Consider the following 26,925-nt stretch of genomic DNA (forward strand, 5'->3'; position numbering starts at 1 on the left):
CCCTGCTTAAACCAGCACATGTCCAGGCACGTCTTAAGTTTGCCAATGACCATTTGGATGATCCAGAGTCATGGGAGAAAGTCATGTGGTCAGATGAGACCAAAATAGAACTTTTTGGTCATAATTCCACTAAATGTGTTTAGAGGAAGAAGAATGATGAGTACCATCCCAAGAACACCATCCCTACTGTGAAGCATGGGGGTGGTAGCATCATGCTTTGGGGGTGTTTTTCTGCACTGTATTGAGGAGAGGATGACCGCGGGGCCATGTATTGCGAGATTTTGGGGAACAACCTCCTTCCCTCAGTTAGAGCATTTAGGATGGGTCGAGGCTGGGTCTTCCAACATGACAATGACCTGAAGCACACAGCCAGGATAACCAAGGAGTGGCTCTGTAAGAAGCATGGCGTGGTCTAGCCAGTCTCCAGACCTAAACCCATTAGAGAATCTTTGGAGGGAGCTCAAACACTGTGTTTCTCAGTGACAGGCCAGAAACCTGACTGATCTAGAGAAGATCTGTGTGGAGGAGTGGGCCAAAATCCCTCCTGCAGTGTGTGCAAACCTGGTGAAAAACTACAGGAAACGTTTGACCTCTGTAATTGCAAACAAAAGCTACTGCACCAAATATTAACATTGACTTTCTCAGGTGTTCAAATACTTATTTGCAGCTGTATCATACAAATAAATAGTTAAAAAATCATACATTGTGATTTATGGATTTCAGAATCTACGATGACAATTTCAGACCCCTCCATGATTTCTAAGTGAGAGAACTTGCAAAATCGCAGGGTGTTCAAATACTTATTTTCCTCACTGTATATATAGTAAATAAAATAATCACAGTTACTTTAAAGCACAAGTGAGAAACCGATGAGAAACGTGTGGTGGTTTCTCTTTGCAGGAGACCCAGAAAGCTAAGCAGTTCTTGCCATTTCTGCAGAGAGCTGGCCGCTCTGAGGCTGTGGTCGAGTATGTGTTCAGTGGCTCCAGACTGAAACTGTACATGCCCAAGGAGACATGCCTCATAACCTTCTTGCTTGCCGGTAAGGTTATATATGTGTCTTGTGTGTGTTTTCTGTGTTTGTGTGTGTGTGTGTGTGTGTGTGTGTGTATACATGAGGCATTGGCGAAATGCTAAATCTCAGTATGGTACGCTTCATCTGCAAACACAATAATAAGAAAAAGGAAGCATAAAATGTTGGGTTTATTTTGTTACATTATTAAATATGGATATTTAAATATGAATATTTAAACATACCAGAGCTGTAAAGCTGTTGATCTACTGCAGAACATTCACACATGCCACAGCAGGAGAATACAGAAAAGCTTAAATGCAAATAAAACACAATCAGAACTGAACAGTTGAGTCATCTATTAGATCTGACCTAGAGCCAGATTCCCACAGAGTTACTGTTTCTGACACACACACAAGGATGTGTACATCTTTGTAAGTGCAGCATAACATTTGATAATGAGAGAAATGTGTAATGTTAAATGTACATCTCTCTTGTAGTAATCTTTATTAAATCTGCTCTTCTAGCTGCTTGACACCTTCAACTTTAGATGGGTGATCATCATCTCCTTTAAAAACAGAAGTGCTGATAGAGAAGTGCCCTAACTTTCCAGTAGTCATTTTTCCTCAGCTGTGTTACTCACTGTTTTCAACACTTGGTCTCACAACGCTCATCTTTTTCTGCGTTTTTTTGGCTCTTCTACCCTATAATGATGTAACAGCTGCAAGAGAGCAGTGTCTATATGTAGTTATCCATTTCAGTGAGACTTGATGGGAGAATTTATATATATATATATATATATATATATATATATATATATATATATATATATATATATATATATATATATATATAATATTATTTTTTTCCCCTTTATTTTATGGATTCTATCTATTTAAATGCATCTGAAAACATGTGAAAGAAAGCTTGCTGCTGAAGAATTGTCAGCTGGAGCTCAGGATTAGAATTTGAGATTGTTTTTCATGAATGATTATTTCGAACCACAGATATGAGAACATTAACGTTTATTTATAGCTCCTGTACGTCAGTGGAACATTTGCTAAACAATAAACCCACAGTGATAGAATTCTCTACAGTCACTCTGGAGTTACTGAAGAATCATTATTTGTAGCCATTTCCACTTCAGGTGATTTTACCTCCAAATTGAAAGCATATCTAATGGATTTTTGTTCTCTGCTGGATGTTCTATATTTGTTTTTTGCCGTAGCCCTGCTTAATAGTGTGTGCCTGTGCTCTAGACGTTTAATTAATTCGCTAATTCGATTCCTAATGCCTTTCCCTGTTTATCTGTGCTTCTTCCCTTCTTCTGTTAATTGTTATGACACGAGTTGTGCTGCATAGTGTCTGCACTCACATCTGGTCCTTTTTTTTTTTTCTTTTTTCTTTTTTTTTTTTTTTTTTTTTTAAACACGTTAGTCCTCAGATCCCTTTAGTGTGTCAGTTATTTTTCTTACATTGTCATAATTTCCTTATTTCCTTTTTCCCTGCATTTTTATTAGGGATGCACCGAATATTCGGCCACCGAAAATTTTCGGCCGAAAATGGCCCAAAAATGCATTTTCGGTTTTCGGCCGAAAGACTTTGATCACCGAAAAAACATGGCTGAAACAGTTTGTTGTGATGATGCAAACAGAAACCGCGGCCTGCACGTGCTTGTCTAAAACAACATGTCTGCAGTGTCGACGTATTTCAGTATATCTGAGAAAGACCCACGGATAGTGATTTGCAAAACATGTAATGCCGAAATTTCAAGAGGGGGTTCGTCTGCAAAAACTTTCTCCATGTCGGGTTTAATTTATCACCTGAAATCCAAACATTCCGATCGCTATGCTGAATATGAGAATAATACGGCACAGAAAAGCAAAACCCATCCGAGCACGCGCACTCCGTCTGTGGTGGACGTTTTTGAAAAGGCAGGAAGTTTCCCAGTGATATTGTTGTATTGTATCTTTAAGCAGTTGCACTTGTTCTGAATGCACTTTGTTTTTATGAAAGAACATATTTAATTTTACAACCTTTCAGCAGGCCAGAGGGTCTGTACATTATTATTTAATGTACACATGAGTGCATTTAAGTTAAACATTTAAGTTTGAATTTTAATTTATTTTATCCTGTGCATTGCTGCAATGTGCAATAAATATTTTCATAATTTGTAATTAATTTATTCTTTGAAACTTTAATATTAATTCATGCAATTGAAATGCCTTGATTTTTAGTAAGTTTAGTACACAGTCATAGCCATAAATGCAATGGTAATAATAATTGGCATAATTTCTTTTGGTGTTTCGGTTTTCGGCCTTGCTTTCCTCTTTTTCGAGTTTTAGGTTTCAGCCAAGAATTTATTTCGGTGCATCCCTAATTTTTATTCTTCAAGGATCACTGAGATTGTTTTAATCCAGTTTCTCTTACAGGCAGTTTAGTTGTCGGTGACGGTAAGTCAGATGAAGCTGTCTGCTCTCTGCCGGTGGCTAAACCATGTGCATGTAGCACAAATAGACAATTAATAGCCCTATTGACCTCATAATGCTGCTTCTTCAGAAAGTGAAAGTAATACTTTTCAACAGTGTTGCTTTGAGATGCACATGAACACACATGCCAAACCCCCCAAATGTCACAAGGTTCATGCTGTTATCGCAGTAAACTTCAATGTCAAATATTTTAGGGGATATCTCTCTCTCTCTCTCTCTCTCTCTCTCTCTCTCTCTCTCTCTCTCTCTCTTTATTTATTAATTTATTTTCCAAGGTTGTTTGTGAAGCAGAATAAATGGTTATTTCAGTTTTACCTAACTGCAGATAGATATGTTGTTATTAGCATTCTGTTTCAACTTTAACCAGATTGTTTATCAAGATTCTGGAAGGTGGGAGGATGCCTGAGGAATGGAGGAGGAGTGTGCTGGTACCGATCTTTAAGCATAAAGGAGATGTACAGACCTGCAGTAACTAAAGGGGAATTAAGTTGATCAGTCACACCATGAAGTTATGGGAAAGAGTAGTGGAAGCCAGGCTGAGAGAAGAGGTGATTATCTGTGAGCAACAGTATGGTTTCATGCCGAGGAAGAGCACCACAGATGCATTATTTGCTTAGAGAATGTTGGAGAGGTATAGAGAAGGACAGAAGGAATTGCATTGTGTATTTGTGGATTCAGAGAAAGCGTATGACAGGGTGCCAAGAGAGGAGCTGTGGTATTGTATGAGGAAGTCAGGTGTGTCAGAGAAGTATGTGAGGATGGTGCAGGACATGTATGGGGCATATGGGGTATGAGAACAGTGGAATAGTCCGGTTGCAGGGAGAATAGGTGGGGAAGTGGAGGAGTTCAGGTACCTGGGGTCAACAGTGCAAAGTAATGGAGAGTGTGTTAGAGAAGTAAAGAAAAGAGTGCAGGCAGGGAAGCGTGGCAGGAGTGATTTGTGATAGTAGGGTATCTGCAAGAATGAAAGGGAAAGTTTATAGGACTGTGGTGAGACCTGAGATGTTGTAGGATTTAGAGACAGTGGGATTGAGTTAAAGGCAGGAGGCGGAGCTGGAGGTAGCAGAGCTGAAGATAAGGTTTTAGTTGGGAGTGACGACGATGGGCAAGATTAGAAATTAGTTTATTAGAGGAACAGTGCATGTTGGTCGTTTTGGAGACAAGGTGAGGAAGGCGAGATTGAGATGGTTTGGACATGTGCAGAGGAGGGACATGAGTTATATTGGTAAGAGAATGCTGAGGATGGAGCCACCTGGAAAAGAGGAAGGCCAAGGAGGAGGTTCATGGATGTGGTGAGGGAAGACATGCAGGTAGTTGGTGTGAAAGATGTAGAGGACAGGGTGGTATGGAGACGGATGATCCGCTGTGATGACCCCTAATGGGAGAAGCGAAAAGAAGAAAAAGAAGCATTCTATTTCAACCTTATTCACCACCAGGGGCAGTGAGGGTAACTTGAATGATGTATGTGGTAGGGTCGGAAGGGGAAAAGATAACACCAGGTAGCCTTAAAATGATTCCTCATAACATGGATTTATTCCCTTGGGTGTTGGATTTATTCACGCACGTAAAAAAAAATCTGTATTTAAAACTTCTTTCTTTTCACATTTTTATTTACAACGTTATTGTAATGCACTGTATATTAACCTAATGGGAGAAAACCTGTAGTTCTATATGGAATCAGACATTGAGAACCCCCATAAAACCAAAATGGCATGGTCGTCACTTCTGTTGTAGCTTTGAATCTTCGACTATTCGGGGTCACCACTAGTGTGCGGCAATGACATGATAAACTGACAAACTGCAGGTTTATCGCGAATGTTGTACAAATAAATGAGTGCTGCATTTATGCCACAGGAAGCAGTAATGTTAAATGTGCAGAAGCAGGAAACGATGCATCATGGCTGCCAAAAAGCAGGACATGTCATGAATTACTCCTACCTCCTATTGTAGGTCCTGCTGTTCATCCTGTTGCCTTGGTGATGTCCACCACCCAGTGGGCCAGTCTCTGATTAGACAATGAAGCCCTCTGTGTCTTTCTTTTGTGACTGATTAAATGGTGGTCTGAGGATCAGATGTTCACAGTCTGCTCTGTATGCTGCAGGATACGGGGCACATCCATACACATTCCATGTGTTTATAGAAGTTGAGTTAATTTACTAAAATTAGTGATAAAGTTCAAGTCTATGGTTCTTGTAGATCTAGGCACAAAATAAGCAATCTCAGTGTTTTCACTGCACATATTTCAAATTATTCTACATTTGTTTGGCAAGTCATTTATTCAAATCAGAGGTCCTTTAAAAACAAATGCCCTTATGACCTTGATACCTAAGGAAATGTAATCAACTCATCAAAGACAGAATTAAAGCGATTTTTCTCCTTTAAAGCAGTGATCACACTGAAGATCCAGTGGTCATATGTGCAAATGATTGTATGCAAATGCAAAAATCTTCAGCAGACAGAAAATAGGCACAAATGTACATCCACAGATTAACATGAGGTTTGGTTTTAAAGGCATCAATTACTGAAATATGTACATTCTCTATTTATTTGTGTATAAAAATGGTGGCTGTATAAATGTGTATATATGGGGGAGGCAGCATCATGCAGTTGTTTTGCTGGAAAAGTAACTGCTGCAGAAAATAGATGGCATCATGAGGAAGGAGGATAATCTAGAAATACTAAAGCAAAACCTCAAAACTTCAGCCAGAAGGTTCAAACTTGGTGACAGTTTGAATGTCTTTAGCCTACGTATGTAAACTTTTTGTTAAATAAGTTTTATTGAAAGACAGATATTGACGATGGATTGCAATCTCACATATTCCATCTCCACTGCATATACAAAGAACACGTACAAACCAGAAAAGAAAGGAGAAAAAAAATCACAAAACATCTCTTACAAAACCTGTATACGTTATATTGTAAATTATACTAAATCAAATGATTAAAACATCACATTAACAAATGATGCTCAGAGAAAAGGATGCCAAATATTGTCAAACTGCTCAAATTTGCGCTTCACACAGTAACTAATTCATTCCAAATGTAAAGTTTAAATCATCTCTCCATACCATAGCTTACATGTAGGAGCCTCCTTTTCTTCCAGAATAACAGCAATAACTTCTTTGCTGTCGTTAAACTGTATTCAAGCAGTTTGTGTTGTGATCTTGATTATGAATGTATACGTTCAGAGAATCCCAGAATTAGAAGTGTAATTGCACCCTAAAAGCTGTAACAGCTGTAATTGCACCCAAAAAAATCTCAAAGCACATCAAAAATTCAATTCCAATATCCGTATCTTGGAGCAAAACAAAAAATGGTTTGACAAATCAGTATCTACTGAGTTACATTTGTCACAAAGAGGAGTAACATTTTAGAAAATAGTAAGTAGTTTCTTTTTTTAATAATGTAGTGTGTAAATGACTTTAAACTGAATGAGGCAGTGATTAGAATTAATAATGTTCGTTAATATACTTTAAACCCGTTTGCCACATCTCCTTAGAAATTTCTACTCCTAGTTCTTTCTCGCATTCTTTCTTAAGAAAACTTGTTGAAGGAAAAGTAGAGGATTGTAGCAGATCATAACTTACTACTACCTTTACACTGTTCAAGACACTTATCAATAATTGAGAGTGATGTATTATCCAATAAAGGTGTGATCATGTATAAAATTCCTAATCTGTAAAAATCGAAGAAGAAAAAAAAAGACTCAGAAATAAACATTTCTGTTGCATCTGGCTAAAAGATGTCAGAGCCCCATCAATTAAAAGGTCCCATATAGTATGTCCACCCATTTCTTCCCATTGTACAAAGGTTTCATCCAAGCTGGGAGTAAATGATGGCTTAGTAGCGATAAGAGTTAGCAATGAAAGAGACTTTAACTTGAAATGTTCTATCTTTTCCAGACATGAAATATATTTCTAATTATTATATGACTAGTGTGGGTAGAATGTTCCAGAGTTACAGGGGAGACAATCACCGGTCCCGGACTGTATAGAGAACACTGGTCACAGACTATTTGAAGCCAAATTGGTGAAACATCATGATCATGCAACCACAATGAAATTAGACTTCTGTATGATGCCCAGTAATAAAGATGAAACTCTGGAAGTGGCAGAGCTCCCTCCTGTTTAGGTTTACAGAGTTTTATAATCCCCACAAAAACGGAAGAAAGATTGAATCGAATTGTTTAAAAAAGGATTAAGGTAGAAGGATTGGAATATTCTTTAATAGGTACAATATCTGAGGTGAAAATATCATTTTAATTGCATTTATTCTACCAATCTGAGAAATTGGGAGTGTCCAAAATTGTACATTAGCTTGCAGTTTGGAAGTTCAAGGGGTAAAATTGGCCTATAAGAGTGAAGAATATTTGTTTGTAACTACAATTCTGAGATAATTAAAGTTATCTATTGGAACTTTAAACAGAGCATATTGTATCTGAGACAAATCCTTTAGTACTGTGGGCATTAGCTCGCTTTTATTTTAATTAACTTTAAAACCTGAAAACATCCCAAAGAGATTAATTGTATCCAAAATAACTGGCAGATTAACATGGGGTTTGTATAATATATAGCAGGATATCATCTGCATATAAAGCTATTTTATTGACTGTGTTTAAAGTGTTGGTCATGAGTAAAGAGGTCAGATTGAATATATTGAGCAAGGGGCTCTATAGTCAGTGCAAATAAAAGAGTAGAAGGGGGCAACCATGCCTAGTCTTTCTTTGGAGCTTAAAGGGACCAGGCAAAGTATTATTAGTTAATACCTGAGCTCTAGGACTTTTATATATATAAAATTTTGAAAAGTTATCACCCATGTCAAATGTGTCTGATACTGTGGAAAGATGGCATTTAACTCTATCAAATGCTTTTTCAGCATTGAGAGCGACAATAACCAATTTTTTTAATAGCTCTGGAGTGATATGTTAAAATGGCGCCTTGTATTTTGTGCAACATTCTACCTCCTCTTCATTTTTGCCTTTTTATGGGATAACAGTTTTGCTGTGTCATTAAACATTGATTGAAGTCCAGTCACTAATGCCTCCTCGCATGTTTTGAGGAGGTTGGGGGAAAGTAGATCAATAAATGTTCTATATAACCCTGAGAGCAGGCTATCTGGACCAGGAGATTTGCCACATAAATGGTAAAATTTTGTGATAAATTGTGGCATAAGACTTTCACTAATGTAATCGGAAAGGAATGCATCTCGCCCGATAATAATGTACTGACCGTCTGTCTTTTTTTCTCATGTTTCAAATGTAAACGGTACACCTTTTCGTATCAGGATCACTACCCCTCGAGTGTTAACTGTTTCCTGCAGAAAAATTATGTCTATGTAGTGATTTTAAGTGCGATAGCTCTTTACTTCTTTCAACAGGGTGATTTTATTCCTTTCACATTCCACAAGGCAAAAAAAGTCCTTGTCTGTTACCTTATGTTACAACATTATCTGCATCATCAAGAACCTTAAAATATTTTCACCACATTGAAGTATCTCAAACAGGTACCCACATACCGACTTAAATAACCACCCCTCATCTAACCGACAACTAGAACAATCGGCGCGAGACGAAGTAGGCTAAATTGGAAAGGAAAAGTAAAAAAGCGAGAAAAAAATGGTCAGAACAGGAATAATATTACACAAACTAAATATTCTAGAAAACACTTAACATGAGTATCTTATTCATTGACCTTCAAACTTTAAATCACCGCAGCGCCACAGTAGGTGGTTTCAGAAGAAAATTATAGAGTATATAGGAAAGAAAACAAACAAGTACCGAATGGGTACTTGTTGGGTAAAATAAATGAGTAAAATAAATGCACTCAATGAGTGACTGCACTTATCTCATTTACACAACTTACTTCGAACAATCACCCCATGGTCCAAAGAAGTTTTCCGTGAACTCGAGGGCTTTGTGATCTACTTAAAAAATGACCAAGTCAAAATGATCTACTTACTATAAAAAATGCATAAATAAATATCTTTTTATTTATTTATTGTCATGTGATCTACCCACACTACGGTAGATCGCGATGGACGTATTGGGCTGTAGACTATACTTGACACCGGGTTTGTCCCTAAACAGCTGCTTTGCTCGTTTGAAAAGCGCACAGAATTTTACACCTCCTGGAGGATAATCGGGAAAGATGTTGATTCGTTGTTCCTTAAAAGTAACTTGCTGCATCTTGGCTGCTCTCTGCAGAATTTCTTCTATTTCGTGGGTGTAGTGTAGCCGAAGCACGAAAGCCCTCGTTGGTTCTGTATCTCCAGGGCGATTTCGCACTGCGCGATCAACAAGCACCCGCTTATCTAGCGATAATGCATGATAAAGTCCCTCGGTTTCATTCCGGACTCGACCCCTTCCTTGATGTGCAGTATACGGATGTTTTGCCTCCCACTACGTACTTCGAGGTCCAGGCATTTGTCCATAAGCTGCTCTGCCACCCGCTTTAAACTGCCCACTTCTTGCTCAAGCTTGACTACCGTATCCGAAGAAGCTGTTAGCTTTTCGAAGAAGTGTTAGCTTTTCAGCTTGCCAGTTTTAAAACATGCTCATCCACAGTGACCTTAACGGCCGAAATCACAGAGCTGGCCTTCTGTTGAAATGCCTCTTCTCTTAGTACCAAAACAGCAAATTGTTCAATCTTGGTGTCAATTATCTCCCCGATATCAGATGTTATTGAGCGTATTTCTGAGTGCAGAGAAGAGATTGCCGGAGAATCGATGCGTTTCTGGTCTCAGTAAGGCCGAGGCAGTTGTAAAAAAAAAAAAAAAAAATCAGTTGTAAATCAATAATTTTATGTAATGCTTACAATAAAAGACTAATAAAAGATGTTCTGGTTGTATTCTATTGGATTCAGTGCAGAGCTGTCCTAGAACACGTGCTACATGCTTCATGTTGAAACCAGAAGTCAACGTGTGTAACTATTTGACCTCAACTTGTGCACAAATTCTAGAGTCAATTACCATGTGAGTCTAGAGTACTCTGACCATCAGTGCACTCACGGCAAGCTTTCAGTCAGAGCATGCACTTCTGTTCCTCCTTCTTTCAGAGATTTCTAGTGAAAAACACTAAATCTCACAAAGGGCCCAGCACAAAAGGAAAACCTGTTTTGATGATGAAGTTTTAGACCTGTGCTTGAACCCAAGGCTTTTGCTGACCCAGTCTGATGGTTTCTGAGGGTAGACCTTTGCATTTACATTTACTTTTATGGCATTTCATATCCAAAGCGACTAAATTATCTCTGTTATACAGCTGAGCAACTGAGGGTTGAGGATTTGCTTGGTGGTGCTAAGATTTGAACACATGACCTTCCAATCAGAAGTCCAACTTTGTGGACTTTCCCTTTGTGAACACAACCTGAAAATGCTGCTTATAGAGTGATTACACCTGTGCTGGAATTATGTTTTAATATGTACACACTCCTGTTCAAGGCTTGAACAAAGTGTAACAGTGACACACACGGCAGGTTTTAAATGGCACTACAGATTGTTCTATCTGCCCTCTGTGCAGTGGGTATCACCAATATCATCAGTCTGTGCCACAATCATTGAAAACTTGTGTTCTGTCCTGCATCACTAGCAAGGTGATTGAAAAATACACTGAGAAGAAATAGGAGAAGGTTATTGCTAGGAGTATGGGAGGAGGGCAAGTTATTGTTAGCTCCAAATCTAGTCACAAGCTGCTATGCAGATGGTGTACATGTGATCAGACGTATGAGGCGAGAAAAATAACGGGAAGGTGACTTTATCCAAAGGTCTCAGCAAATGTGTGCTTGCACATCCGAGAACTCACCACTCTGGAGGAAAGGGATCAGATATTATTTGGATTGTGGGCCCTTCTTAGCACAGCAATAATATTAATGTACATAAGTCCCTCACTATCCCTGGGGATACACATAATTTCCAGTAGACAAACAAGAAGACTGGTTTTCACAGACAGAAAGAGCAATTGGACTGTGATGAAATCAGAACAGCAGGGGGAAACTAGAAGAGATGATGTGGGGCATATTAAAGGAATAAACATAGCAATATTGGTGTACACTAGGCTGCGTTTCAAGATTAAAACTGATGGCTAAACCAGCTGCAGGTCTCTATTGACCCTGAGCAGCTACAGCTAAATCTCCTTATTTGTTCTATAAAGACTGGGTGTTGATTTGATTTGATATTTAGACGTGTATCTTTTAAGCTTTGGCAGAACTTGCATCTCTACATGCATCTTTCCTTTTGACTGTTTGTCGTTTGATCTTTGTTGATGTACAGGTATTGAGTGTCCACGAGGGTCCCGAAACATCCCAGGAAGTACACCTGAGCCGTTCAGTGAGGAGGCCACACTCTTCACCAAGGAGCTTGTGCTACAGAGAGAGGTCAGATCACTCATTTGTATGTTTTTTAAATCACATCATCTCTGAGCCTGACAATTGGTACCGATTTATTGTCTGACCAGGAGACAGAAGGTCCAACTTATAAGTCATGAAATGGTCCTGTTTTATTTGTTGTTTAGGTTTTTGGATGTGCGTTTGTGTATTGTACTTTCTCCTTCAGATGACTCTGGCCAGAGAGGCTGTCAGAAAGAATGTTTGTTTTAAACAAGAGTAGCAGGAAAGTCTTTTTTTCAGTTGAACTGTAGGGTTGAAGTGACGCTGTTGTGTTCTCATATCTGCACGAACCTTTACCTTCAGGCCATTTCATACAGTGTTCGTGTGAACAAGCTTGTCACTGTATTTAGAGCGAATGAGGAAAGCTTTTTATATGAGGTTTATTTCACTTCGATTGGTCCTGTGCATTATGGGCTGGACTCTGCATCCTGCACATCTGTTAAAAGAAACAAGCAGGAGTGAGAGGTGCAGTAACGTGGTGCAGTTAATTACCCCAAACTAGCTGGAGAGTGTGTATCCAGCTTTATTTAACAAGGAGACACTTTCACTTAAGCACTTTGTGTTCATAACCAACTAACAGCTGGACCTGGTAAAGGGAATTTGAATGCCTTTTAGTGTATTGAGAATTTTTCCCCATGCATATCTATAACACACAACATTCCTGCAGCATTTCAACAGTTTAACATGCCACATCACAATTAAAATCACATTGCTATTCTATTCTATTCTAGGCCAAAACCATTAACCCTGTTAAAAGGTATTTTTCAGTAGGTTTCACACGTGTTCATGTCAAACAAGAAGCTTGGAATTCAGGCATTTTAACTGATTTTGGAGCTCTGTCTCCAGTCCAAATGATTCCTCAGGCACTCGAATGCCCATTATGTTTAATTTTATCATTTTCCTGTGTCAGAGACTTTGGTTCTTTTGTAAAATAACTTAATTTCCTGTAGTACATTTAGTTTTTATCAAACCTGTGTTCATAGCAATGTTTAATTTTATTTAGATTTATTTGGACACAAATTCATATATTTAAATATTTGGATTTTAAATGAATATTCTGTTAAGCCAGAATTATAAATCCATGAAAACTGATTTGTAACTGTTACTTTTGTTTGTTTTTCCTGATTTGAGATTTAGGGGCAGTTCTATATACAGTGAGGGGGAAAAAATATTTCATCCCCTGCTGATTTTGTACATTTGACCACTGACAAAGAAATAATTTTAATGGTAGGTTTATTTGAACAGTGAGATGCAGAATAATAAGAAAATCCAGAAAAACACATTTAAAAAAAAGTTACAAGTTAATTTGCATTTTAATTAGTAAAAAAAACGATTTGACCCCTTCACAAAAAATGACGTGGTACTTGGTGGCAAAACCCTTGTTGGCAGTCACAGAGGCCAGATGTTTCTTGTAGTTGGCCACCAGGTTTGCACACATCTCAGGAGAAATTTTGTCCCACTCCTCTTTGCAGATCCTCTCCAAGTCATTAAGGTTTAGAGGCTGACGTTTGGCAACTCGAATCTTCAGCTCCCCTATTTGTTCTATGGGATTATGGTCTGGAGACTGGCTAGGCCACTCAAGGAGCTTAATGTGCTTCTTTTTGAGCCACTTGGCTGTGTGCTTTGGGTCATCGTCATGCTGAAATACCCATCCACGACCCATTTTTAATTCCCTGGCTGAGGAAAGAAGATTTTCACCCAAGATTTGACGGTACATGGCCTTGTCCATTGTCTCTTTGATGCGGTGCAGTTTTCCTGTCCCCTTAGCAGAAAAACACACCTAAAGCAAAATGTTTTAATGTGGGGGTAGTGTTCTTAGGGTCATCGGCAGCATTCTTCCTCCTCCAAACACGGCGAGTTGAGTTGGTGCCAAAGAGCTCAATTTTGGTCTCATCTGACCACAACACTTTTTCACCCAGTTCTCCTCTAAATCATTCAGATTTTTATTGGCAAACTTCAGACGGGAAGTCTTGAGCAGGAACCTTGCAGGTGCTGCAGGATTTCAGTGTGTTACCAATTGTTTTGTTGGTGACTATGGTCCCAGCTGCCTTGAGATCATTGACAAAATACTTCCATTTAGTTATGGGCTGATTCCTCACCATTCTCATGATCATTGGAACTCCATGAGGTGAGATCTTGCATGGAGACCCAGACTGAGGGAGATGGACAGTTATTTTGTGTTTCTTCCATTTGCGAATAATCTCACCAACTGTTGTCACCTTCTTACCAAGCTGCTTGGCGATGGTCTTGTAGTCCATTCCAGCCTTCTGTAGGTCTACAAACTTGGACAGCTCTTTGGTCTTGGCCATGGTGGTGGGTTTGGAATCTGATTGATTGGTTGCTTCTGTGGACAGGTGTCTTTTTACAGGTAACGAGCGACACCTGGGAGGCAGAAATCTTGCTGATTGATAGGGAATTAAATACTTATTTCACTCATTAAAATGCAAATCAATTTATAACTTTTTCTGAATTTTTGTTATTTTGTTTCTCACTGTTCAAATAAAGCTTCCATTAAAAGTATAGACTAATCATTTATTTGTCAGCAGAGCATCAAATCATTTTTTCCTCACTGTAAGTATTTTATGAGAAATAGTCTACTCTTTTATCATGTAGTCAGTTAAAACTACTTTTCGGTTAACTGTTGTATTTTATACAGTAATTTTGTATATAAATTGTAGCCACATATGAAATGAAAGGATAAAATATGCCACATTATGATGTTTGCGTGTCTGTACCATACTCCTGTGCCCCTAGCAAAAAAACCTGGTGATCTTGGCAGGCTGAAGATTTATTTTATATTCAAGCTTTATTTTCTTTTTTTTTCTTAGTATGTTCCTCTGCAGTTCTTGGGTTAATGAAGAAGAGAACAATTTGCTTGTGTGTTGCTAAGTGACTGGACAGTGAGAACTAGCGAAAAAGGTGGGGAAGGATGGATTAGAATAGGAGGGAGGAAGGGCGAGTGTGGCTCTTGGCACATCACTGTTTTGAAATAGTCATTTTTACCCTCCACTCCTCGGTTTCCTTCTCTCGTTTGCTGACCCTTTGTGTGGATGACATTTACGCTGTGTTAAAGCTGAGGGCTCTAATCATAGTTCACCTTAAACTTGTTTTTGCTGTGCTGCTGCAGTCAGTAAGGTTGTGACATTTTCAGGCTTAAGCCCAGTTATAGTGTTGCACTTTTAATACCAAAATCATACTGTTGAATATTTAAGATACACACCTTCCTCCTGACTGCTTGTCATCACTGCTGAAACACACTTCTGGTTAAGATCTGAGGAAGTTCAACAATGACTATAAAAATTATTTTTCATAATACTTAGTTCTCAGTAGCTCTTGTTCAATTTGCTGCTAATTACATAATTTCATCTGTCTTTTTTCACTCACGGTTCTGCTGCTGTACTTTTGGCTGATTTTTGAGTTGGCATGGGAAAAAAACTGTGTATTCCAGCACCAGTTTATTGTTTACGGTTTTGTACTGTATTTTTGAATCCCGGCATCTTTTTCTGCGCCTTCATATTGTGTGTATACTTGGTTTGGATTTGGGTTTGGATGTGTGGACCAGCAAAGCTTAATACATTATCACTAGCAGCCAGTCCAGTGGCTCTCCAGCAGGAGGTGTTTTGTTTGTTTCTTCACATAATCAGTCTCAGTGGTCGGTGCCAGACACTTTATTCACTGTCATTTTCTCCCTGTAGGACTTGTAGTCATCTATGTTCTGCTGTAGCACAGAGGTTTATTGAGAAATTGCTTTTTTTCCCCTGTAATCTAGAGCAATCAGTTCTCAGAGCAAGTAATCTCATGCAGGTTTAGGCTAACACCATGGCTGACCTCTGTTGCCATTGAGGACAATGACATGCCCAGAGAGAAGTGTTTACTCTTAGTTTTCTCTTCCATCCAAAGCCTCTCACTGTAACACTAAAGAAAGGACCATCAGTGCAGAAAAGATCTCAGTATTCTCATACTGCTCAGCTGTGAAGTGAGGCTGCGAGGCCAAAAGAGATTGTGTGTACCAATGCTCTATTAATGTCATTCTGTTCGTGTTCATCTATTCATGTGTGTTAACTCGTGCTATGGAAGATTTATGTTAATCTTTTACAGTGTTTTAGACACAAAAAAAAGCTTTGTGTTTGTGCAAAATAAAAGACAGTCCAGTTCGTTTCTGCACAATTGCAGGCCGGAACAGTTTGAGTCCGAGTGGATGGTACTGTGTTCTGTAAAGCAGCGGTTATTAAAGGATGCGCCAAGACGTATGTTCAAATGCATCTTTAGTTGGCTAAATTTTCAGCTCTTACAACCCTTACAACAAAATACACACATTTCCTGTCCCAGACAGTAGATGCTCTATTGTTCATTGCCAGGCTGCCAAAAAACACACTGCAGTCTCACTGACCATAAACAGAAATACCGTTAACAGCATCTCCGTAGTAGACGTGGGCGATATGAGCAAACATTTATATCACAATCTTATTCACTGTCCAGACGATATCTATATTATATTAGGATATGAGAAAAAAATGTGAAGTCGTTTTGCTCGTCTTGTTATAAGGAGTCCCAGCAGTGACACAACTTGCATAGTGTTGTTTGTTGGATGATGTCAGAGATCAAACCAGTTCCATATGACAGAGGAGCCCCTGTTCTTTTTAACTAATTCTTCCTCATGCTCTTCAACATGACTTTCGGCGTCTTCGCTCACGAGTTCGCAAGAGTTGTTGTGTTTGAGTAGGTGGTTTGTGCTTTATTAGTTTGGACTGTTACAATGCTCTCTGTGTATGATTTCTAATGCCTGTGTAGTAAGGAGTTGGACACAGTTCAGGAAGTTCTGTAGATGCAGCCAGTTTGTAAAACTGGGGTTTTAGAGGAAAATGAAAAATAATATATTTTTGATGTAAATCGTGGAGACTTTTATCCACTTCTTATGCTTTAACCACTGAGCTCTGACTGCCCCAAACAGATCATTTAGGGAAGAATGACATGGTTGTCGAGGCTGTAGGTCAGACCTGCTGGTGATGATTGCTTCAACTAAAGCTTGTAACGGTGCATTTGTTACCAGATATGCAGGAACATCTTTAACTAGGCTTTCATTTCAAAACATGACTTCATTTCTTTGTGCAGAAACATCTCCCATCATCTGTGGGTTTTTTATTTGTTTAGGAAATCATTAATACCACGCCTTAGAATGTTTATCGAGCACATATCGGTGTCCACACACTTATAGCCATTGTGTGTGTGTGTGTGTGTGTGTGTGTGTGTGTGTGTGTGTGTGTGTGTGTGTGTGTGTGTGTGTGTGTGTGTGTAAAACTAAAGGTGCATTTGGGGAAGAAAAGCACCTAATTTGATTATAATTTGAAATTTTTTTTAATATGACAATTTTTTCATCGTGATTGGTCAGACTTTGGATGTTTTCTGAACAGTGTGGTCTGTTTTTTGGGACTCACTTTTTCCAGCGTGTGAGGAATTGGAGCAGAATAATTATAATGGCAAACCATGGTCAATGTTTGTTGCCTTTGGCAACATGTATTTGGAGGTTAAACATCTGATGTGATACTGGAGCTAATGTCACAGTGTTTCTTCTTTTAGAGCAATAGAAATTTACAAAATCTGTTTCGTTGAAACGCTGGACATTTCATTCAGAAATAAAGCATTATTAATGGCATGTAAGTTTTATTTAAAATGTATATTTCCTTCCCCCTGCTGAGGTTCTCTCGTGTTTCCCCTTTACCTCATCATTTACTAATCAGGAATTTGACTGCTCCACACACTCCCACACACACGCACCCACCCACATATATGCAGGAGATGAACAGCACAAATGTCTGCCAAACAATGTGAATAAGGAGCGTGTTCTTTTAATTTGTGCAGTGTTTGCTAAAGTCCACACTGAGGTTGAAGCTGCACAGTTATTGCTTGCTTTGAAGGAAACAGCACAGGAGCTAATTTATGATAAATAAGTGCTAAGCACATCAGTGTGGTGCATCTGAGGTCACTCTATTGAGCAACATGGACCGACACCCAATTTCCCAAAAGATGCAGGTTGTAGCCTTCTAATGGCAAGATGAACACAAATCACAGTGCTGATCAGAGGATGAAGTCCAGAAGTGAATGAAGTCAACTTTTCTTAAGTAAAGCAGATGAGCAGAGCAGTTTTTTTCTTTTACACCTGAAAAGCCTATCGTTAATGTGCATTATATTATGGGAAAATTTCGACATCAAGGAAACGTTGCATAGTAAAGGGGAAAAATACTTTTTTTTATTGCATTTACAACATTTGGCACAGTACAAATTCATGGTGCTTACAAGATAAATCTGTAAATATCAACCTATGTCTCTTTTTAGTCTTAAAAGAAAAACTTAGCAATATAAATAATATCAATCATTTTATTTTATTTTACTGCATTCTCTATACTATGGATTAGAAATTGCACAGAATGTCCTGTGAAAACACTGCCCTTATTTCTTAAATCCCAGGTGGCTCCTCTTTGAACAGCCAATACAATGTAGAAAATAGTTTTAACAACTTATATATATATATATCTGCTTCTCGTTCTCCAGCCCATGGTCATACAAAGGGTGTGTGTGGGTGTGGGTGTGTGTGTGTAAGAGTGTGTGTGTGTGTAAGAGTGTGTGAGTGATGTCCTGGGAAAATCCTTCTTCACATGGTGAAAATGTGCCACTTTGAAAACACATGCAGTCTTTCTGTAACTGGTGTTTGAGTTTCTTTTACACTTATTAATTACTTCTTCATTCCAATATCACTAATAAAACATCTGCACACACATTATCTAAAAACTGCCATAATTTCAGTTTAATAATGTTTAAATGTATGTTGTAAATTAGATATAAAATTTAATTGTGGAAATAAATGCGAGGTCTTATTACCGAACGCTTTTTATAAATAATCTTCAGGCTTTTTAGAAATGTAGTCCAAACGATAGCCATTCAGTGTTAAATTGATTTAAACATATATAATATTATTTTACATTTTTGCCTCCTCTATATATTTGAAATATTTATGAAATGATTGTATACTGATATTTTTGTAAGCATCCTGAGCAGACAAGCTGCCAAACCTTTCACTACATTTAAAAAAAAAAAAAGGATGCATGAGTTCATCATATCATATTTTCAGAATTTCTTTCATCTCTCATCACGTTTCAACACGAGCCTAATCGCCTCACCATCAGCTGATCACAGCCTGTTTTTATATCAGTGGAAACAGTGATTGTCTAAATGTGGAGGGTTTTTATTCCCTCTCAGAAATAAGTGCTTTTGCCTGGTGTCTTGGCCCTGCAGATATTTTTTTCAGCTCTGTTCATAAAATGGAAGGAAATAACGCAAGGACTAAGTGTTTATTAAACTGATATCTGCAGACTTCTAACTAAGGCATTGTTTGAGAGTATGTAAAAATATTTTCACATTTTTCATTATACAAATGACATTATGGTCAGAAAAGCGCAACTTGGGTAAAAACGTTTTTTTTGGGGATTTTTTTTTCTTATGGTGGTCTTTTTTAAACAGGTTTTCCCCAGATACACACACACACACACACACACACACACACACACACACACACACACACACACACACACACACATATATACTCTCCCCCCAGCAATCCACACTCTGTGTGTGTGTGTGTGTGTGTGTGTGTGTGTGTGTGTGTGTGTGTGGTTTTCCATGAGGGTTAGATTTGAGTCTCTTGTACTTTGTCCTTGTTGTGTGATTTTATGATGAAGGGCTCAGGCATAGTGCTGACACTGGGTAAAGTCCGTGGGAGCGAATTTCCAGTGCGGCAGTTTTCTGTCCATTTGTTAGCATGTCCCCAAGGCTTGTATGAGTTCTGAGTGTTATATTTTTTCTCATTGGGTCTGTAATCCATTTCAGGTTTTTGAGGGCTCAATTCTTGCTTGTGACTAAAGTATTCTAGTTTAAACGGGCTGTATTCTGACTTAAATCCACTGTAGTCTGGTTTAAAATGGCTGCAATCCGTTTTCAAGGGGCTGTAGTTGATAGAAGGTTTGTTTGGAAAGTAATCTGATTTAGGCTTGTGCATACTGTAGTCCATCTCGTGTTTGTGAATATTGTAATCAGATTTGTAAGGGCTAAAGTCCAGTTTGACTGTTGGAGATTTGTAGTCAGGCTTATAAGTGCTATATCCAGGTTTGTATGCAGTCTGCTCATGTTTTTTGTGTATGTGGTAATCAGGGAGTGACTTGTGTTGGCTGTTTGTAAAAGGTTTGTGGGAACTATAGTCGACTAGTGCAAGTGTGTTGTAATCAAATTTGGACATGTGTTTAGTGTAGTCTGTCTTTAGAACGTCAGTCATGTCGTCTGATTTGGTTTTGCAGGTGCCGAAGTGAGATTTGGGTTTGTGGATGCCGTAATCGGATTTAAGTTCAGGTGTGTGGTAGCTGTAGTCTAATTTGTGGGGGATGTAGTCTAATTTCTGAATGTCTTTATGGTCTCTTTTCATTGGGAGTTTCACTGTGACCTCCCCAGACATACTAGCAGCAGAGGCAGGTGGTGGTAGGTCTTCTTTATCTACAGGAATGATCTCTACGCTCCTCGCCGCTGAAACTGTGCTTCTTTGCTGATGCCGCTTCCGCAGTTTATAGAACACAATTAGCATGACTGCTGCCAGGAGAGTTACAGCCAGAAAGCAGCCGATAATGATCTTGGTAGTCTTCATCACCTCATCCAGACTGGTACTAGCAGGTTTGGATGGCTTCCCTGTCGACACTTTTGATGTGGACATGGCTGGCATTCGGCTTGGTGGTATATTGGTGCTTTTGAGGACAACGGTTGGTGTTGAGATAAAAACTGGTTGAAACACTGAAGGTGAAGTAGTGGTTGTGGTGCTTTGATGTGCTTCTGTAGTGGTCCAAGGTTTGGGCATGTTGTTCATTGGGTCAAGAACTTCTACTGTGGTGAAGTGGAAGCTGAGGTTGGATGTGTTGAGTTCTGCTGCACTCACATTTAAATAAGCGGACGCATTGGATTTTCCAGCTGCGTTGGACACCATGCAGGTGTACGTGCCTGTGTCACTGACCAGCACATTTGAGAAGTTTAGAGTCCCATCACTAACCACTGTTATGCGCAGATGGTTCGTTGCATGTGTCAGTATAGTTCCATTGGGTAAAAACCACTGTACTGATGACATGGATGCTGTCCGACATCGAAATTCCGCTACTCGATCAGCCGAAATATTGAGGTCTCTGGGAGCATCAGAAATGAAGGGTGCAGAACACTGCATTGTATCTGTGTCTCCTTTGTCAACATCCACCAGCTGACGGCCTCTCATGTGTGCTGGTGAATGGCATCTGCCACAACAGGTTAAATTTGTGCGAATGTACTGATTAAGCCAGCGTGCTAGCCACAGTGAGTCACAGTCGCAGTTCCAGGGATTATGGTGGAGGTGCAGCTCCATCAGGTATTTCAGTGGTGAAAAGAGGTCATAGGGTAGAGAACTCAGGTTGTTATGGGCTAAGTTTAGGTCCACCAGTGATGACAGGCCATCAAATGCATTACGTTCAATTAAACCTATTTTAGAGTTCATGATCCAAAGCTTTTTAAGTGAAGTCAGTCCTCTGAAGTAGCTGGGTTTAATCACAGGGTAAAAGTTCTCCGAGATCTCTAGCTCCTCTAGCACTAGCAGTGAGTTTAAGTTGGGAATCTCCCCTTTGATGTTGCACATACCCAAGTTGAGGTACTTGAGGTTGACCAGACCTTCAAAGGCCCCATCAGAAATGTACTCAAGCTTTCGCAGCTCCCCCAGGTCCAGTCGCATGAGAGAGGGCACTCGATTAAAGGCATAAGATGGGATGCTTTCAATTGGGTTGTTTCTGAGCCACAGTTCCCTCAGCTTAGACAGATATTCAAAGGCCCCACTAGGCACTACAGTCAGTCGGTTATCAAAGAGCTCCAGCGTATTCAGGTTGGTCAGCCCATTGAAAGCTCCCACTTCAATTTGTCTGATAGCATTGCGTCCTAACTGTAGCACCTCCAGGTGATGGAGATGGCGAAAAGTGTCAGCCTGCACTGCCTCAATGGCGTTCTCCATTAGATTAAGATGTCTTGTGTTGGTGGGAATGCCAGGGGGCACATGAGTGAGGCCACGGCGGGTACACACCACCTTGCTGAGCTGGTTACTGCAGGAGCAGGTCGGGGGGCAACCCTGAGTCCCCAGTGCACCCTCTGCCACCTCAACATGTGCTTGCACCATGAGAAAGATGACAAAGAGCAGGGTAGCTTTCCTGACTCGATGTGCAGCTACACGCTCCAGGACACTCATGTTGTGGCACAATCATATTTCAACATGGTCTTGGGGAGGGGAGGAGGCTGGTAAAAAAGGGAATAATGGGAAGGATTTGTATTTGGTTAAGTAAGCTAGCCCTACCCAGGGTTAAGCAAAACTCTGACTCGGTTTTCCATCTACTGTACTGGGGGTGGGGTCATTTTCAGTGACCGGTGTATGAGAGCAAAAGGTATAGGATTGTTGGGCAGAAGCCAAGCATTAATAAATTAAAAGGAAATGAAAGATGTAGATCTATAAGAAGGGCTGGAAAGACCAAAAACCTACCTCGTTGAATTTACTGGTCCAATTTTTATCACATAGGTGCATGTTTTTATTCCTGAATCCAAAGGAAAAATCTTCTGCCAGTTTTTTTTTATCGAAAAAAGATGAGCAACAAAATGGTTACGAATAAATCCACAAACGAAGCAATAAAGCTTTATGCTACGATAACATTCCAGTTTTGCTCAGACGCATGCGCTTTGCTTCTTAACACTGTCTGCAGATGGTTGTCCTTGGAAAGTGTCATTTGATGCCATTACTAAATGCCTCTTCTAAATCTCCATCGTGAATGCCTACATGCACTAAAACAAGGGAGGGGGTGAAGAAGCAGGTAAAATCAAGAAACATCAAAATTCCAGTCTTTTCAAATGCACTTCTCTCCTTCTTGTTTTCCCTGCATTTTTTTCCCACTTATTTTTCTCCAGTTGCTGATGTTCTCCTGTATCTGCTTATCCATTTGCCTGCATAGAGTCCAGTTAAAAAGGCTGAGACATGCACTGCAGTCATTAGGTTATTTTTTTCCCCCTTGATGTAGCTCTACATTCGCATATGGCGGCAGCTGCACTCTTCTTCACATGTTCTCACTGCAATCCGTCGAATTCCTCGATAAATGTTATACAGAGGGTACCAGATTGTAGGTAGCGGTAATAATCCGTTAAAGGCTTGTGCACTGCAGAAAGCTGTCAGTTGTGTTCAAGCGTGCTCTCTTGTTCTCTTGAATGAGAGCGAGAGAGACCTTCTCCTCCCCTGCTATGACGCTGCATTGATCTGGAAAGTATCTGTATTGTATGGAGCTGAGACGAGTGTCCTTAGCTGAGAGCAGTTTTGGAGAGCTCATCCCCTTGTTGGCTGCCCAGGCGTCTGGCTCGAGCGGTTGGAGGATTGTTCTGGCAAGGAAAAAGTGCATCCCCACGGCAACAGCATTTTCATTCTCCCTGAAATTCTCTCTTATCCCTCTCAACACTCCCTCCCTCCCTCTCTCTCTCCTGCTGCTGTTTCTGGCTCAATCTTTGTTCCGCTGCATTGTAGCAAGCAGATGAGGCACAGGCTTATGCTCTTACTCCCCCTTTTGTCCTTCAGTGGAAGTGCATATGTACTGCTGACACATTTTGCCTCAAGCTGTGGATTTTTTTTGGTGCATTTATTTGTGCATTAATATCCAACCTTACCCTCTCTTACCCTCTCTTGCCTTCTTGCACTCTTTTGGTCAGTTTGTTGTGCTCCTGTGATTCTTTATAAGATGGCAGGTTTGCACTGCAAAAATTCAGTACTGTATGATTCTGCATTCAAGCTGCATACTGCCCTGGGGATGGACTGCAGTGAGGAAAAGTAGCTGATTTTAAAGATACACACACTTGTGTATGACCTGGAGCACACACTGTACATGCACAATGTGCATATAGTATTCACAGGGTGATACCATTTCCTATGGTAGGGTATGTAACTCTGGGAGATTGGGAGAAGATTGTTCATTTACCTCTGTCTCTATCATGTCTTTCTTTCTCTCTCTTTCACTCTGGAGATTTGTATTTGGCATTAATAATCATTTTTATTCTTACCAAACAGGGCTGACTTCCACTAGTGTATATTTTTCTGATATGAGAAGAATTCCACTCCGTGTTTGCCTGTAGAACTCACTTTATTGTTGTGCTTGGTGTATTCTAGAGAGTGGAGGTACAGTTCAGTGTGATGCAGGAGCCTTCAGAATGTTTTTAACACAATTCTCTAATTAGAATCTGCATGTATATCCGTTTATAACTCCATTGTATGTCCAAAAAATGTCTTCAGTTACATCTCATCCATGGCATATGCCCTCAGAGCTTCCTTTGCGTATTATCTCAGATTTTTTTTTATTGTGTTTCTTTTCTTTACTTCACTTTTTACCCCTAGACACGTTGGCCACTTGTAACATGTAACATTTAATCACAAGTTCTGAAACTACATAAATACCTAGTTATCACATGATAGGGCCAACGGGGCTACGGTTCATGGCTTTCAATTTACTTCGAAACACTACAGTGTCGTGAGCCTTGGGCAAAGTTTATTTTGGGGTCATCTGCTTTTGCAGTGCTGAGACTCCATTCCCATCACAAAGCCAGTCAACCATCAAGAAATGGAAACCAGAAAAGGGAAATGGCTGGAACCTGCAGTGCAGCTCTAATCTGCTAATAGATGTATTTAATAAATATCAAAGCACCATAACCCTATCCCAAGATTTAGATTTAGTGTCTCTATTTGTAAGGCTGTGTGTGTGTGTGTGTGTGTGTGTGTGTGTGTGTGTGTGTGTGTGTGTGTGTGTGTGTGTTTTGTTCTCATGCTACAGTAAGAAGTTCAGTTGTAATATGTAGTGTAGGGCAGTGAGCAGCATGGGGGGGTGTGGGGTGCAGTGAGCAGCACGGTGGAGGAGGGGGGGGTTAGTGAGCAGCAAGGGGCGGAAGGCATGAAGAAGCGCTTCATGATTTATTTAGGATTTCAATAGGAATGTGTGATAGATATCACTTACACAGGAGTTGTGGTGGTGAGGAGGATGAAGTCTGCTCCAATGCTCAACTTCTACCACTCAATAACCCTCAGAATTCTGGTGTATTATTTGTCTGAATTTAGATTCAAAATTCGAATTAGATTTTGACTTTTTGGACACCGATATCATTTAAATTCCTGCTACAAAATAAGGAATTAATGTAGGATTAAGTCCTGCATTTTCTTGTAGTTGATGCTCCATCCTCAGCATTCTTCTACAGATAATACCCCAGGTTCCCTCTTCTGCCCATGTCCAAACCATCTCAATCGCACCTCTCTCACCTAGTCTCTGATAAACTCGTTTTTAATCCTGTCCATTGTCATCACTCCAAATGAAAACCTCAACATCCTTAGCTCTGCTACCTCCAGCGCCACCTCCTGTCTTACTCGACGCCACTGTCTCTAAATCATACAACATCTCATTTCACCACAGTCCTATAAACCTTCCCTTTCACTCTCACAGACACCCTTCTATCACAAAGCACTCCTGACAGATCTGCACATCTCCCTCATTCTTAAAAACGGGTACCAGCACTTCTCAATCTCCATTCCTCAGGCATCTTCTCACTATCCAAAATCTTGTTAAACAATCTTGTTAAAAACTCCACTGCATCCCTCCTAAACATCTACATGCTTTTACCGGTATGTCATCTGGTCCAACCGACTTTCCAGTCTTCATCCTCCTAATAGCTGCTCTCACTTCCTCCTTAATAATCCTATTCACTTCCTGCTTCACCATCTCCACACCACCCAACCTTCTCTCTCTCTCATTTTCCTCATCCATCAGCTGCTAAAAATACTCCCTCCACCTTCTCAACACACTTTTCTCACTAGTCAACACATTTCCCTCTCCATCCTTTATTGCTCTAACTTGCAGCACATCCTTCCCAGCTCGGTCCCTCTGCCTGGCCAATCACTACAAATCCTTTTCTCCTTCCTTAGTGTCCAACCTCTCATACAGCTCCTCATATGCCTTTTCGTTGGCTTTCACCACATCCCTCTTTACCTGCTGCCACATCTTCTTGTACTCCTGCCTACTTTTCTCATCACTCTGTCTATCCCACTTCTGTTTTTTCAACCTCTTTCTCCTTATGCTGTCCTGCACTTCCTCATTCCACCACCATGTCTCTTTGTCTTTGTTTTTATTTTCAGATGTTACACCAAGTATCTTTCTAGCTGCCTCCCTCATCACTCCTGCAGTAGTTGCCCAATCATCCAGCACCTTTTCACCACCACCGAGCCCCTGTCTGACCTCTTCCCTGAACCTCACAATACAGTTTTCCTCCTTCAGTTTCCACCATCTTATTCTTCTTTCAGTCTTTGCTCTCCTCCTCATCTTCTTCACCTTCAAAACCATCCTACAGACCAACGACCACCCACAGGTATCGTTAACAACAGGGTACCCTGTTGTTGGTGGTCGTTGGTAACCCGGGCCTTAACCAATCCGGTATGAAACTCTTATTTGTGATCCTCATATTTGGTTTGGCACATGTTTTACGCTGGATGCCCTTCATTACAAAACCCTCCCCATTTATCCAACATTAAAAATAGAAGGATACTCCTCAAGAATTATTCATTCATTCTTATTCACCTTTCTATTTTTAATGTTTTTTCATGAGTATTTCTGTTCGGTGGGGGGAAAAAAAGACAAAAACGGTAGAATAGAATGTTATGTATTAAAGTATTAATGGCCTGTGGTAGAGCTAATGATCGTGTGCAGTCTAAAAGCATCTGCAAAAAACACACTTCATGGTGAATGAGGAGGCATGAGAGCTTAACAAAGCAGTCTAATTGATGGCAATTGACATTGTGGGCTAGTAGGAAGTGTACACCAAGTACCTCTGTATACTAAAGACATATTATACCATGTATTTGCATTTCTCTGTGTTTCCACACTCACACTGCTCGAGACTGGAAGAGTGGAAGGGATTTCTAATTAAAGTTAATCATTTTTGG

General features: G+C 39.9%; 2 protein-coding genes across 2 annotated transcripts in view; one reads left to right on the forward strand and one right to left on the reverse strand.

Annotated features, from left to right (window-relative positions):
- Nucleotides 1-26,925, forward strand: part of snd1 (staphylococcal nuclease and tudor domain containing 1) — an 86,282-nt gene that overhangs the window by 34,639 nt on the left and 24,718 nt on the right. Inside the window, exons 15-16 of the mRNA XM_046874422.1 lie at nucleotides 901-1,042; nucleotides 11,764-11,867. Coding sequence (XP_046730378.1) covers nucleotides 901-1,042; nucleotides 11,764-11,867 — 246 coding nt within the window. The remainder of the gene's footprint in view (nucleotides 1-900; nucleotides 1,043-11,763; nucleotides 11,868-26,925) is intronic.
- On the reverse strand, nucleotides 17,145-24,694 carry lrrc4.1 (leucine rich repeat containing 4.1). Its single transcript, XM_046874423.1, has 3 exons — nucleotides 22,456-24,694; nucleotides 19,502-22,214; nucleotides 17,145-17,173 (listed from the first exon to the last, which is right to left on the reverse strand). The coding sequence occupies exon 2, from the start codon at nucleotides 22,165-22,167 to the stop codon at nucleotides 19,561-19,563; it is 2,607 nt and encodes an 868-aa protein (XP_046730379.1). The 5' UTR covers nucleotides 22,168-22,214; nucleotides 22,456-24,694; the 3' UTR covers nucleotides 17,145-17,173; nucleotides 19,502-19,560.

The sequence above is a fragment of the Silurus meridionalis genome, chromosome 18 (assembly GCF_014805685.1).
Source record: "Silurus meridionalis isolate SWU-2019-XX chromosome 18, ASM1480568v1, whole genome shotgun sequence".
Lineage (NCBI taxonomy): Eukaryota > Metazoa > Chordata > Actinopteri > Siluriformes > Siluridae > Silurus > Silurus meridionalis.